The following is a 16,242-nucleotide window of genomic DNA, read 5'->3' as shown; positions in this document are numbered from 1 at the left end:
AGATGAAAGACGATAGTCTGTCTCCTAGCGACACGTGTCGCGTATCCATCGATGCGAGTCATAAGAAAACACTCGCCCAACATGACACGGTTATAGAATTACGCCACCTATGTCTCGACTAACGAAAAATGAAACCACCGCTTTTGAAACTCGTATTTTTACAAGACAGGTGTCAGTGTTACTCTTGACTGAAGTTGCTTTGTCTGTGAATGCTAACACTGTAAGATTATGACGGCATATCTCGTTGCGTTTCGTAAACACACAGATAACATCGCTATACAGTGGGAGAAACAAACGCACCACGGAGAAGTCCATGATTTACTTTTATTCCAGGACAAATTAAACGCAGCCCAGATCAACCAACGATCTGGAAGTACAGCCTTACTCTGTGTCTCATTGAATTGTTGTGAAAGAGAAGAATACGACCATGCCCCGTGCCGGACACCGTATTCGACGCAAGAAACAAACAGACCGGTCCAGTTACCTGCTCTCGGACACACGAAAATGCGACTTTTGTCGCATCGTTCTATCACAAATTCTCGACTACGATTACGAACGACAGGAGCTACAGAAGCGACTGGAAGAGATACGAGCCATCAGGACAAGTCGGGGATACCCGTTCAGTTATATTCCCTCCGAGAAACGCACAAAGGGAGGTCCAAAGAGCGCACCGACATCGAGAAAATATGGCGGTAACGATACGTCAGACGGGTCAGTACCACCGACAACAGAACCAGTTTCGGATCGCCCGACATCTTCCAACGTACGGAGCTATAGTGTATTTGCAATGCTAATGCGTCGCCGAGCATCAGCAGCTCGTCCGCCTTCTGAATCAACGCGTAACACTTCGGGGGAAGAGGCTGAGCCAGCCTCTCAACCAGAGGAAACGAGCGAAGTGGACTTCCCAATAGCGAAAAAACTGATGAGCTCGCATGCAGTACAGGTATTGTCAGATATGAACCCCGTGCCCAGAGAAAAAACAACGTTCAAAACGGCGGCGACCAATTTAACCGTCGACATCATAGCTTCCAAAGTTTTTCGAACCAGCGGTAACAATTCGCCGGTTAGCGGGAGAAAATCGCCAAAAAGTCCGGACAGTGGTGCGAAAACAGGAATTTTGCAGCTTCGCAAAGAAAATCGACCCACGTCGCCACGAAGACCTAGAAGTGGCGTCAAACCCGAACTCAAAAAGAGCACTTCGGAAACACCTCTTGTTTCCGTGGGTGAAAAATCAAGCAAGGATATTCACAGGTCAAAAACCGAGCCCGCCATAAAGAATCTTGTGTCAATTACTCGAACCAGAACAGTCACAAAGAAGAAACAAGTTCCCCGGATTCATCTGAAAGAAGACGGTAGAGGAATCATGATAAAATACGAAGATGTGTGGGTAACAGAAGAAGAAGAGGTAGAGCTCACAAACAACATCGAGAATGAAGATAAACAAAATGATGATGAAATTGATTTTACCGCTACTGAACAGAAAGGGCATGACGAAAAGCGAGACGAAACAGAACGGGAAAATAAACTGTTAAAAGAAGGTGACTCGGTGACCAGTAATCGAAGTTTGCCGAATTTGCAAGTCAAAAATGTGGATAAGTCTACTGTAAAAGAAGGAGGCGCTCGACCTAGATCTTCTACATTACCGAAAGCCACAGGAAATAAATGAATGTGATGTAAGATGTTCATTTGGTTTTATAGATATATGTATATCTGTTTATTAATATTGACAATTCTCAAAACTCAGCTGATTAATCCAATTCGTTTTTTATTTTACTTGTTTGACATTTTGAATTCGAAATTTTGAAATGTGACAATGAATTGTTTTCTTGACAATCTCCGCTTATTGTATACCGATATATACATTGGTTGTTGTAGTTCAATAAATATTATCAATATTGCTATTATAACAATATGGCATTGTGGGGGAATTCCCAACTAGTATTATGATATACGGCCGGCTGGTATGTGTTATGAGGCATTTAATCCGCGGCTATATATTTGGATTGTTTTACGCCCAAACCCCGACTGGTGAGACCCGAACATGAATCGATTATAAACGAATGTTTAAAGTTAAACATACTTCTGGGGTAGTTTTGTTTTTTATTTCGTTTGTATAAAATAATATGCTTTTTCTTTTACGTCACGCCGGATTTTTCGTGAGCTATTGATTTTAACGCCGATTTTCATGTCCAGTAGAACGCAATAAATATATTACACATAAAAATTATTGTCTGAATAATAAATAAATAAAATCTTTATTGTAATCGTATCCACTTTGGAATATTGATGTGAAGATTTAAAAAAAAGTGTCTATTCATTTTTGCCTATATGCAACAGACCAGGAGCCAGGGGCTGACTTGAGAGATAGGAACCAATCATCCGACGGAAGTCTGCTACTTTCTGCGACGAACATACATGTGTTTGATAATGGACAGACAGAAACAACACGCATGGCTAACGTGTATTATCGTTCCCATGATCCCATCCGATAGGTGGTCGACGCAGAATGTTTTTCTGAATCACTGTACTACGCCCAGGTGTAATATGATGTAGTTGATGATGTCTTCTACGTGTGAACAATTCAGAAACGATTAACTACAATGACCGACAGATAATTGGTTTGGAACCCCACGTCTGGACAGTCACGGATCATGTGACGTAGTTTGTACTACAGTTACATAGTACATGGCTATATATTTAACTCCTCAATTTAAGTTTGAGATATTGGCCAGAAATTATGATATCAATATATTATAATTAAATCTCTACCGAGGTCTAAATATCACACACAAAATTATATTTACATAATACTGGATATTCGAATATATCTACAGATCATGGCGTATATCACTCGGATTGATATTCGTAACGTGTGATTTCAATCCCGTGACCAGTTAACAGCATTCAGCCCCATGTCTATTTCCATTGCATAACCACACTATCTGTTACACTGTTTTTTTACAGCGGAGTTAAATGGTGCCAACCCCCTAGTCCCATCAGACCACCACAGCTATCAGACCCCCTAGGCCCATCAGACCACCACCGCTATCAGACCCCCTAGTCCCATCAGACCACAACCGCAATCAGACCCCTTAGTCCCATAAGACCACCACCGCTATCAGACCCCCTAGTCCCATAAAACCAACATCGCTATCAGACCCCCTAGTCCCATCGGACCACCACCGCTATCAGACCCCCTAGTCCCATCAGACCACAACCGCTATCAGACCCCCTAGTCCCATAAGACCACCACCGCTATCAGACCCCCTAGTCCCATCGGACCACCACCGCTATCAGTTCCCCTAGTCCCATCGGACCACCACCGCTATCAGACCCCCTAGTCCCATCGGACCACCACCGCTATCAGACCCCCTAGTCCCATCGGACCACCACCGCTATCAGACCCCCTAGTCCCATCGGACCACCACCGCTATCAGCCCCCCTAGTCCCATCTGACCACCACCGCTATCAGACCCCCTAGTCCCATCAGACCACAACCGCTATCAGACCCCCTAGTCCCATAAAACCAACACCGCTATCAGACCCCCTAGTCCCATCGGACCACCACCGCTATCAGACCCCCTAGTCCCATCAGACCACAACCGCTATCAGACCCCTTAGGCCCATCAGACCACCACCGCTATCAGACCCCCTAGTTCCATCAGACCACAACCGCTATCAGACCCCCTAGTCCCATAAGACCACCACCGCTATAAGACCACCTAGTCCCATCGGACCACCACCGCTATCAGTTCCCCTAGTCCCATCGGACCACCACCGCTATCAGACCCCCCTTAGCCTCTTATGACAGATTCAGAATCCTGTCTCTTACCATCACGATATTTGGTAAATGAATTCTCAGCATCGATCATCATAGGTAGTCCTACACTATAAAAACGCACAAAGCAAATTATTTTGTTCAATACATATCTTAACAAATACCGTAACAATAAATTATCAAACTACCATCTTATTTTAATCTATTTAGATAATGTCTTGGAAAAGTATTATAGCATATTTGATTATAGCGCAATTTTCTTATCATATTTGAATCTGAGGCTAGGTTTTGAATTTGTGGCTAGGTTTTGAATCTTGGGCTATGTTTTGAATCTGAGGCTAGGTTTTGAATATGAGGCTCAATCTGAGGCTTACTTCACGCTCGTGAAAGAAAGGGGAGATATTGTTTCATACTCTTTCCGCGGGCATTGACCTCTCAAAAGACCGAACCACAAATCCCTCCCTATAATAATAAATCCGCCTCATAAAATAATTTGTTATTTCTCATGGAGATCACCCTTTTTCAATTTTTCAAAACAAATTTGAAATTAGCATTCGCATGGTTTATTTCAAAACTACGCCTCGGCGCGTAGCACAGCATACAGGTAAATAGTGCAATAAAGCGAATCAGAAACAGCAAGTTTAAAGCGCGGCTCCGCAATCCCAGAGACTGCACCAGTACGTCATGGGAAATGTAATTTGCATGGTCCACCCAGTTGTTTACTTGGTACACAGCTGTTATCATTTCGACCGAAGGTATGTGTATATTATTGATCTGAACACTGTAGATATATCAATATGATTAATCTCCTTCACTGAAAAAATCTAAGTAGCTCAATAATCGAGTTATTACTATTTATAGAATTGCATCAACCAGACAATAAAATGCAAATATTGAAATAGATGTAAAAATACAAAATAACGTAAAATAAGAAAGATAATAATTATAAATTGTCAAAATAACCGATTTAGATATAAGTTGTGAAATTTGCCAAAAAGATCAATGGCAGTTTTACCAGAATTTTGTTAGGCTATATATTCTAGATAAAAATGGCTGTTTCAATATTAATGCGTCGAAAGTAGAAATTTTTTAATTCATTACTAAAAGTTTAATTTCCGCGTGCTTACCATCTCGTCCATAATTAGTGAATGACAACTAAACTAAAGAATTACTGATAACCCTCTTCTTCTTTGCATATTTTGCACATTAATGAAGGAAGCTGCCCTGTTTTTTAATTGGTGTGAATAGAATAATTGTAAAATGTGACCCAGTGATGTATGCCGGCATGTAGCATTTCCTGTGCTATTAAAAATCAAATCCCGCAAAACAGAGTTTTACCGTCGCAGCAACCTCGGGTCTTATACTTGTAGATGAATCTCTTCAAAATTTAATTGTAACCTGACTCACTGTTATCATCTATAAAAACTACCTAGATTTTAGATGATACTTTTATTTTTTACCGAAGTCGTACGAAAAAGTCAACCCTTGCCTTGCGTGAAACACTGGCCCATATCCGATGTCAAGACGTCGGCCCGGGGGGGGGGACGCTACTATTTCGTTCCCGTGCATTTTGTTCGCATGAGTACATTAGATAAAACAACCAAGTATTTATCAGACAGATTTATTACATGTAACATAATTTACGAATTTAGAAAAACCTAAGCATGCAAGTATGCCTACTTGGTGAAAACTCCTCTGAAAAATGGATTATATAAACCAGGTCCCAGCATATTCTTATCATTGATCAACCTTTACATGTAGTTTGTGGCCTGTTATCAGAATTTTCATGCAATGCATAGCCACCACAGATGGCCGTATTTTATGGTTTGCAACCATATTTTGTAAAAGGGACCCCCCTCCCAATGTAACTGCATTAACCCCGTGTTCAGACACCTTTCAATGACAAAGCCAAGAAAAAATGTTACAGAAATTTATTGTAAGTTTTTATTCTGTTAACATATAATTACATTGAAGTGGTACATTCATGTACTTTTTTGTTTATTCAAAATTTGTTGTTCAAAAGCGATTGTTTTGTCTTTGCTGTACTTCCTGTCTAGAAAGGCAGCAGTGCACACATCTTACCAGCTGTGTGTAAACTACAAACAGATGTCTTATCAGTTGTTTGTAAATAGCAAATAAAGAAAGTGGCCCAACTTAAAACTATTTACCCTCAGTTCAGTTATGTTTGTAAATCATGCATATTAATGAGATGCACTAGTTGGGTGTACACTGGATAAACAAAAACTTGGCCATTTGTTTGCACACAAGAAAAAAATCAGTTTACTTGTACAAGATATTTTTTTTCAATAAAATAAATACACCAATGTATGTAGCATGCCTTAGGGAGCTATTCGTGTGATTTTCAAAAAAAAATGTGAAAAGTGCCCAAAAAACTATTCTGCTACCTACTGTGTGTGGAATTAATGATTTTCAATTTAATCAACCTAAATTCGTATTCATTACCTTTTTTCTATTTATAAACATTTTCATTCTCTCGAGTGAGTGTGTGTCGTTAAATAAATAGCCGTCTTGTAATTTTGTGTTCTTGTGATCACAGTTTTGTACGCTCCGACACAGACGGTCGGTCTCTGGGGCATTGATGTTATAGCGCCACCATCGGTGATTATACGAGAATAAAATGGCGTCGTGGTAAAACTGGGTTGTGTTGTTCACTCAGAGGTATAATTTTACATTCGGATACGGAAAATATAATTATCGTTTAACTGACAAGTTGATTACTTCATCTGCTGTCAAAGACACAGACAACATGATATCAGACCTTATAATATTCGGGTAAGTATATCGTAATTATGTGAGTTGTGTAAACCACGGTTTATTATACGGTACGATTGACACGTTGACGGTTGACACAAAATGTAAGGACCTAATAATGCAGACGTTAATAATGTCCTTGTACTGATGACTGCTAGTGTTAACAGTTCTACAATGTCAAACATTGTTATCATGAAATAACGACTGTGTAGTCACGTAAACGTATTGTTTTGGTTCAATCCGTCTTCGTGGCGATGGCGATGGTGGTTTTTAAAAAAAATTGGGGTTGTTACTTTGACAGTAAAGGCAACTGGTAACAGTGAAATGCGGAGTTTCAACTTGCCTTGATATCATGACTAGTTTTGTTTATTTCTTTCATTTATTTTTGTAACCATTAGCGCTCCCCTTTAGAAGTGTTTCTCAGAACCTTCCAAGCCCAGGGATTGGACCAAAGAATCATGAGACACTATTGTTTATGTTATTTACAAAGTTAATCTATCTTTTGTTATCCATTGTAATTTTAATCCAGAAAGTAAATTTGTGAGATTAGGCTTAACTGGAAGTGCCCCTTTAATAAATAAAGTAATATAAATGTAATATTAATTATAAATCATCTTTATTTTGCAGAACTCTTCTAGTAAATGCAGGGGCAATACTTAATTTTAAGTTGTAAGTATATGTATCAATCATTCATCCATCATGATCTATGGGCAGGAGTCGTCATATTTCCAGGTTTTACTTTTCTCTCTGTTGGTTACTCATGTTAGAGTAACCATGTGTAACATGCAACTCTTGTCCCTCTAACCTGCATAACATGATTTGTTTGTCAACGCCCCAGTTGTCAGGCATGAAAAGCATTGTATGTTAAGCAGGTTTCGACTGTTGAAAAAGGTTTCGAAAAAGGTATTTTCACTAATTTTTGATGAGTTGAATGTAAACAATAAGGAAAAAAAGATGTTTTTATTGATTCATCCCTCCAGCAAAAATAGCAGAAATAATAAATACTAGTGATAATAAAGTACTTTATAATATATCGTAATGTTTGTATACATCTGTCACTGTATTCCTTTAAGTTGGGCCAAAAAAAAATTGTTCTGTTGCCCTCAGCGACCGACGAATTTACGAGTTTAAATAAAAAAATTTTAAAAAATACTACTGACCGACCCAATTTTCCAAATTGAGGGCAACACAAGTTTGTTTGTTTTTGGCCTTATAGCATGTCATAATTTGGTGGTATTACACAGGGTATCTGCATACAACCATATTAGTATCTAAATGCTATCATGTGGTATTTTAGAAGATGATTTTGAAAACAAAGTTTCAATAATTTTCACCAAGCACTCATTCTGGGCGTCCTGCACCAATCTTTTGATTGGGAAAATGTACAACATTGTTATTATGAGTAATAATGCAATGTATCATGCACTCACACAGTACTACACAGTCATATATTTCAGTCGTTATTCTCACTGAACAGTCTTTGTGTGTACTTTGCACCATTCTCACACTAAAGTGTTTCCATTGTTAAAGTCTCATCATTGTGAATGTATTTTTATTTCATGTTTGTAGAAAAAAGAAGCATGGAGATACAGACTCGTTTGAAGTGGAATCACAAGAACCTACTACTGGTATGTCTTGTTTATGCCGGTAGTACAACAATAGTATACATTGGTTGAAAGAGAGACTTGGCTATCTCAAAACACATGCAAATATGTTACAGATTTTCACTTTGTCTGTATTGCATAAGAAAAATTCACATTAGGCAAAATATTTGTTGCTGTCATCCCTGATCTATGCAAAACTTTTTTTGTACTCTCAGGAGCGAATATCCGGTATTTTCATTACCTGGCAACTACAATCAATGAAAACAACAGTCAAAAACTCTCAAGAAACTATACTTTTGGCTAACAAGATTATCCCTACATGAGGGAACATATTTAAATTTCAACTGGCATTTCACAGCAGCTTGCGCAGAGCCCATAGAAATACATGATATAGTGGTGCACCTCTTAGCAACATAGAATGTGCTGTAACATAGCTCCACCTTGAAAAAACTTTTAAACTTGAAAGTCTCGCTCAAATTTTGATTTGTCTTGCGTGTATAATTTCCAAGATATTGCTGAAATATGGCCTTTCTCTCATTTGCATCATATAACCACTAGAGGGCACACTTATAGAAAAGCTTTGTTGAAATGTTTGATAACTTTGGTGCTGACAAATACATGCAAATATTTACTGAACTAATTTCTGTATAATAATTTTTAAGTTTGCAGTACTGTAACCATTCTTTTCAAATTACTGTTTTTATTTTTTCAGGTGATAAAATAAGGGAATTTCTATTAAATCTTCGATATTTTAGAATATTTATTGGTATTTGGAACATTGTTATAATATTTCTGATGATTGTGTAAGTATGAATAGCTTTCAGTACATTGTATTAATGTTGCCATTGTTTTGGTTTTTTCAATTACCGGTAACTGTAATTTGATCTGATATTTATTATTTATATATTTCTATTTCAGATTATTTGGTTCATAGCACCAAGTGATAAATAGTTTTAACCTGCATCTGTTATGACTGCACATCAATGAGGAATACACGACTATTCATTGGAGAGGGGGAGGTGTTTACAAACATCATACAATGTACATGTACATAGCCATTTTGGTCATCAAAGCAGTGTTGCCCATAAACAGAAATGTCCTTCAATGTGTTAAAAGAATACAGTTTATGTTTTAAGATGCTACTCGACATGTGTACATATTTTAGTGCATGTAACACTGGCATTATATTGTGTTAAAATCTGACTATAATTAACCTTTTAGATAGTATTTAACAGTATCATGTGTACATGTTTAATCAGTGTAAATATATTTTTTGGGGGGGGGGGGGTAAAACACTCAAATAATATGCATCAAAGAAAATTTAGCGGAAAACACATTTTGTCATTAAAACATACTAAAAATATCAATTTATTAATATTGAACAAGTACAAGATACTACAACATATGTCACTGACATATTTTTTGATATATCCAACATAGGAAACAAGTAAAATGCTCTAAAACAAAGCATAGTATTCTCACTCAATTCTTTCTATTGATTTTCTCTGAACAGAGTATGGTGACCCCAAATTTTTATTTCATTGTCTTCATCTTTGTCAGTCATATGTGATAAGAAAATGACATTTACTTTTTGAGTAGCATTCTACACATTCGATAATCATATTACATGTATCAAAGAATTGTTTAGCATGTTTTAATTGGTAACTGGTGGAGTTTATTTCCCATGTATGGAGAACTTTTTCAGTAAACTGGATTTATTCAAAATCCTTGCCTATCTGTATTGAGGAAGCCTACTGGGCCAATCACCCATTTTTGCATACACAATTCTTCCTAAATTTCTTAGACCAGTTGGGGTTGTAACATACTGGCTGCATCATGTAACATACAAACGCAATTAAGTGTGACCATATTTTAACATTTCCAATCACCTGACCAACCCACATTCGTTTCACTTACAATTACTTGTGGTTATAAAAAATGGTTTATGAGTTGAGTAAATTAAATGCAAGACTTGTACATTATTGGGACTGGGTCTAATACCGGGTTTGCTCTATTAGAAGCCGAAAGAATAACATTAGAATCGCAACAATGCGCGGATGAGTCATTGTCGTTATGAACCAACCAGATGGAACGTTATGAGGTGTAACCATCAAACAATGTGCTTCTGCTTGTCTTAGAGAATAATCATATACCAGATTTGATTTTGTAAAAAACAATATTTAATTAAATTTGTAAAAATGTACATTTCATACATGAATGGGTGTTGTATTTAATCCTGTTTATGCAAATAAAAAGTTTTTTTTTTTCTAAAAACATCAGACTTATTGTTAATCACTGCTTTCACTACTAGAATATCTTCTTTTTGTCTTCTTCGATTTATGATGGTGTTTTTTCTTTTCCTTCTTTTTATGTTTAGTCTTCTTATGTTTGTCATGATTGGATTTGTGTTTCTTTCGTCGTTTATGTTTCCGATGTTGATCTGCACTGTCATTATCGTCAGTATCACTCTCAGAGGAACTGGATACATGTCTGCAATGAAAAAGTTGTCAGATGTAGATTGATTTATCATGAATAGATTTTGCAATTATTGCCCTCAGTGTTCTTACTTGTAGAATGAGTTGAAGTAAATTTACATTTGAATCAATCTGATTAAAATCTGATGTAGTGTACGGGCTTTAATTATTTTGGCTATAAACTTATTTTAATTTTATTTTTTATTACTTTTGTTATTAATGCCCTTTTATTTTATTATTTTACTTTGATTTTGATTTTGTGATTTTTTTTAATTCCGCCCTACCTACATCTGAACCGATGCCTATGTAACGAGATTTCAACGAGACCCACTATCGACGATTTTAGTCAACGAATCACAGACCTCCTTCTATAGCGCACATGATGGCGTCACCGGGCAGAGTCTGATGGCAACACACTCAAATAAAATGGCGGATTATACCGACCGAGAAAAACACGGCTTTTCGGTAAGTTTATCATTGTCAAATGCAACGAAAGTCATTTTTATGTTAATATTGTGGCTCGAATGGTTCGACTTTAGATCGTTATTTTGCATAGTTATTCTGGGAGTGACGATTTTGTTTCCACCGGTTCGACCGAACACCAGTGTCTTTTTCCAGTCGCCTGCCCTGGAGACGGGTGATGTTTTGTTGACGATCGGGCCAAAATCGTCTACGATATTGAAGCCGTAAATATTCATCAAATTGTATCAACATTTTGTACATTATACAATAACTCTTTATTAAAGTAATTGAGCTGATTTGGACTGGAATAAAATATTTTTTATTTGGAACACATCGCAATTGATCAGGAAATATTGTTTTGCTCCAATTTTCTGCGTCGATGCCGTGGGCCGGTGACCGCTATACAATTTAAAATCAGTTTGCATTGTTTACTATAGCTGTTTACAGTGTTCTAATCATTACGATTTACTTTTTTTTTGCTTCCATTCTAGATAATTATGCTCAGTGATGTAAAATTGAAGCGATGACTGAATGAACGAACCTTGGCTGGCGAAGATGTATCTGGAAGTGTACACATTTGTTGGAAGTGAAAAAAATATTCAATGAAATGACAAAAATTGTAAAATGCTGTGGAATTTCTTTTGCAAATAAAAATATACTAGCAATTTTCTATTAATGGTTTATTCAAGTGGGCAAAATATAAATGTACAGAAGAATTGCCCGTATACACTGAAAAGTAAGCAACCGACAGCCTGTATAAAAGGGGGACTGTGATTGGCTGTTACTTACGCGAGATTTGAACGGGACTTACATAGGCGTCGGTTCAGATGTAGGTAGGGCGGAATTAAAAAAAATCAAAATCAAAGTAAAATAATAAAATAAAAGGGCATTAATAACAAAAGTAAAAAAAAAAAAATTAAAACAAGTTTATAGCCAAAATAATTAAAGCCCGTACACTACATCAGATTTTAATCAGATTGCATTTGAATCAAAGACAGCTTAGAAAAAAACTCTTGTGTGCTGAGAGTACTGGAGACATATTCAAAAATAATTCAAAATTTATCTTTTCAAACAAGAAGCTTGGCAACTATGAATCATATTCAATGAAATGTGATGATTATGCAATTAGTATGCTCAAATTTCAATCCAAAACTAAAGCATTGTTCCCAGGCACTTATATACCTTATATACCTTGAAATACAATAATTGTTTTATTTTTAATTATTATGCATCCCCAAACTAATTAAGGTTTTGTATTGTTCCAGGGCAAATATATACCAAGTTTCATTATAATGTGATGATTAATTCTTATTTGTAGATAAGGTAATTATTATGGATGTATAAAAAAAAAACATTACCCCGGTAGTTGCATTGTCTTGGTATATTTACATACTAAGATTCATTGAAAAAATGCAAGTACTGACCATCAATGTACCAAAAAAAAAACACTAAACATTATGATTTATTATGCAAATTAGGTAATTAATAGGCACTGATTTAAACCAAAACGAAACAGGTCTGTCTATTGCCCTAGAGCATCCATGTACAAAGTTTCATTGAAATGTGATGATTGGTACTTGAGCAGAAAATTGATTAATCATTATGCAAATTAGGTAATTATTATACACCAATACTAATAAGATCTGCGGATTCTCACAATGAGAGTATGCAATACCTTTTTCTAGATTTCTTTTCACGTTTTCTACTGGATGATCTTTTCTGCTCCTTTTTGTGTTTCTTCTTCTTTTTCTTGGCAGCTACAATAATAATACAAACATAGTTGAAATGATAATTCTCAAGTCTAAATTGCCCTGAACATGTGTAATGTAATGTCAAGTATATTGAATTTTCAAGATGTAATGTTCCAGCTTACCGTCTCTAGATGTGGAAGACACAAAACAAAATGATTGCCTTGTGTTGAAAATTCCTATCGTATTGCATGGTAGAATGTAAATTATCTTCTTAATTTGATTATGTAACATATAGTAAGATTGTATTCTTTATTTTTGTTATCGTTGGTGCAAATTTACTGTGCGCAATACATTCGGTGTGTAATTTTATTTATTTCTCAAAAATATTGTTGTGAGTAAACAACCCACTTTACATTTACATGCAGGCTGAGTAACGTACTTATGACAGTTAATTTAATTTGCATACTGATTGAAGCTGTTTGAGTTATGGCCACAAGATCACAAACACATCCATGAAATTGAATCTGAAAAGTTTGACTGTTTGAACTGTTTCTCAAAATCAAAATTCCAAGACCTGATTTTGATGATTATTTTGTTAAGTAACATTGATCAAATCAAAAACACAGAGGGAAACTACTAATTCAAATTTGGTTTACAAGTAACCTCCATAATTTATTCATATTAACATGAAAAGTACATAGTCATAGTCTCCCATGTATATCTGCCTGCAGAAAATGTATTGTGACATAAATTGTAAGTTAAAAGTACAGAGCCCTGGCTGTGTGAATGAAAAGCGCACATGTTTGTATAATTTGCAACAACCCATTGCACATGTTTATTTTTAAGACTGCTGATACAGTCACTGGGTTGTGTTGTCAGCAGAAATTGAGATACATACATCCTGTCTCTCCCTGTGGCATAATGGTATGTCTCAGACAGTGACATGGTGATTGTGAAATACCTTGGAATGTGCTGAGCCCAGTGTTGTTGGCAATGAAAATAGATATGACATCATTGACCCGAGTCTCCTACTATAAATTGGTAGAGCTTGGATTAAGAGTGGTTTATTCCACTACCAAAATTGGCATCCTCTGTACACTGATTTGTCGGCTATTTCGAGATAACCAATCATTTCGTTATATACATTTATTATTTGCATGGCCATAAATTAGCTCGGGTATTTAAGTTGAGACATAAGGGAAAATCTTTAGTCAGGAAGGTGACCTGACTTGATCCTGTAACATCTTGTGATGCTGATTCCTGACTCCAGTGAGCTGTACCCTATACAGGGGTACATATGCAGACGTGCTGTGCAGTAATCCCTGCTGATCAACAGGAACCACTGAAGCTCACTGCCTGAACTACTCCCGTTGTACCAGTGCTACCAGTAGCAGCAGATAGCAGTGCAGTTGCCGATACTCCCTGGACACAGAGCACGAGTTTAAATTGTAGTGCAGCTGCTTCGCCAGTGTGCCAGATACGAAGGAACGCAACATTGCACATTGCTGTCCAATGGAGAGTGGAGTGTTCCCTGCAGCATCGATCAAGTCTCTAATTTATTTTATTTTATAGTGTATCCCCCTCCTTGCTGGTTCCAGTGACCAGCATCCCTGTTATTTGTTTATTAAAGTACAGGAAACCGTATATATTGTGTTGTGTTGATTTGTTATAATCGTTACTGGTATATTTCTTTCTCTGCACAGTCTCAGTTGTGGTGATATACATTCACCAAACGATCCCCACCCCGTGACAGCGGATGAGCTGAGAGGGAGGAAACTTATAAGATAAGCACGCTACCAAAGACAAAGACTATTAGACCGGTATTAAAGACAAGCTCCCCGATCCTGAATACGGTGTAGCCCCATAAAGGCCCCCCGCATTTAACGTCACAGTATATATTGCCATATGTACATGTGCATACTTGGCAACTGGTGAAGAATGCGTTTATCAGAATTCAACGCACTTGTTTCTTCCCTGTCACTATTTAAATCATCTTCTAAAATATGCCAAAAAATTATGATTCATCAGCGTTTCTATTGTAGGCTAGCCATCAAACAACATTATTACCACATCTGTCCACTTAGCACCCAAGAAACTCAGCTTCAAAAATCATGCGTTTTAGGCACGTTTACCAGTCTAATGCATTTGCCTGATATTTACAACAGTTGATATCTTAATATCCACGCTGTATTAAATAAATTTGATTACCGGTATTTGGAAAATTCAAACAATGATCAAAAACTAGGTTCTACCTCCATGGAAAGTCCAAGTTTGGGCATTTTGGAGGGAATGGGTGCTTAGCCAAATAAGAACCTGAAAATAGAAATGTTCCAAAAGTGGGGGGTGGGCGCATTGGCATGAGTCGGATGAGTATGCTAGCATAATATATTATGCTGACCTCTGACACAAGGACATTTTAGAAATCAAAAGAAAGTGCTTGCCCCTAGAAGTAAGGACTGGACTCTTTTTTTTATCACCTTTTCTGTCCTCTGATGAAGAGGATGACGAAGATTCCAACAACGAGTCTAATTCAGAATCACTTTCTTCACTACTCGTACTGCTAACATCCAAAGTGATATCCTTTCTGGGATCTGCACGTACAAAGTTGCGACATTGGAACGTCAGATGACCTGGATAACCACACTTCTTGCATGCTACACGTGCATCTTTAGCCTTTGGCAGCACACCTAGCATTCCTGTCAACAAAAAATATCATTGAATATGCTTCAACTTCAGACCGGTCAGAAATAACGTTATTCCAAAATCAATGAATTTACAATAGTATTATGACAATAAAGTTAAAAACCATACATGTAACAAAAAACAGACAATTAACTTTTGAATACATCGCCATATCTTGGTTAGCAACTGTTTGGAAAAGTTCTCATCACAATTACAATGTAAACTATTATTATAACTATTAAATATGAATATTAAATATTAGATGATTCCTGCCCCATCTAGTTCAAAGGGCCCGGCAAGGAGTACGATTACAGCCTCCCCCGGACGGAGTTGGCAGAATATTACACTTTTCAGGTCAGTGAAAACAAGTTATGACTGAATCGTATTAATAAAGGTAATCCCACCATACAAGAAGATGTTATCTTACCCAAACCATCATTCATGGCAGCAGACTAATTTCACATCAAAATGTATACAAAGGCAGAAGAAAAATAAGACGACACCAGCCAGAGACCGAAACACACTTTTTTTTTTTGATTTACCTTATTTTCAACTGATTGAGAAATTTCCCACAGTGCATCAAAATAATATCAATATGAAAAGTTAAAAAACAAATTATGTTCTCATTAAACTCACGGATTGAATTTTAATTTCGAATTATTCTCAAATAAGTACTAAAAACACATGACATGACACAGTACTCGAAAAAATACATAAAAACGCATGCTTTCGGGTGAATTGTGGGAAATTGGAAGGCGAATCTAAGAATATGGTATTCA

General features: G+C 36.8%; 2 protein-coding genes and 1 long non-coding RNA gene across 5 annotated transcripts in view; 2 read left to right on the top strand and 1 right to left on the bottom strand.

Moving 5' to 3' along the window:
• The window catches only part of LOC102802515 (uncharacterized), a 494,330-nt gene extending 482,575 nt beyond the window's left edge, over positions 1-11,755 (top strand). For 2 of the 3 annotated variants that reach the window (XR_014930440.1, XR_014930439.1), the window contains exon 3: positions 11,582-11,755. This is a non-coding gene — a long non-coding RNA (uncharacterized LOC102802515). Of the gene's footprint in view, positions 1-10,760; positions 11,094-11,581 lie in introns of those variants that run through there. The other variant, XR_014930441.1, reaches the window with a different exon arrangement.
• Positions 6,405-10,226, top strand: LOC102807210 (small integral membrane protein 7-like). The gene is made up of 5 exons (XM_006813482.3): positions 6,405-6,571; positions 7,178-7,219; positions 8,120-8,178; positions 8,867-8,957; positions 9,073-10,226. The coding sequence occupies exons 1-5, from the start codon at positions 6,546-6,548 to the stop codon at positions 9,086-9,088; spliced, it is 234 nt and encodes a 77-aa protein (XP_006813545.1). The 5' UTR covers positions 6,405-6,545; the 3' UTR covers positions 9,089-10,226.
• Positions 10,312-16,032, bottom strand: LOC100370095 (uncharacterized). The gene is made up of 4 exons (XM_002732310.4): positions 15,891-16,032; positions 15,259-15,477; positions 12,766-12,847; positions 10,312-10,644 (listed from the first exon to the last, which is right to left on the bottom strand). The coding sequence occupies exons 1-4, from the start codon at positions 15,904-15,906 to the stop codon at positions 10,443-10,445; spliced, it is 519 nt and encodes a 172-aa protein (XP_002732356.1). The 5' UTR covers positions 15,907-16,032; the 3' UTR covers positions 10,312-10,442.
• Positions 16,033-16,242: the final 210 nt, after the last annotated feature.

The sequence above is a fragment of the Saccoglossus kowalevskii genome, chromosome 9 (assembly GCF_978046115.1).
Source record: "Saccoglossus kowalevskii chromosome 9, keSacKowa6.1, whole genome shotgun sequence".
Classification (NCBI taxonomy): Eukaryota; Metazoa; Hemichordata; class Enteropneusta; family Harrimaniidae; genus Saccoglossus; species Saccoglossus kowalevskii.
This window is presented reverse-complemented; position numbering and strand designations above follow the sequence as displayed.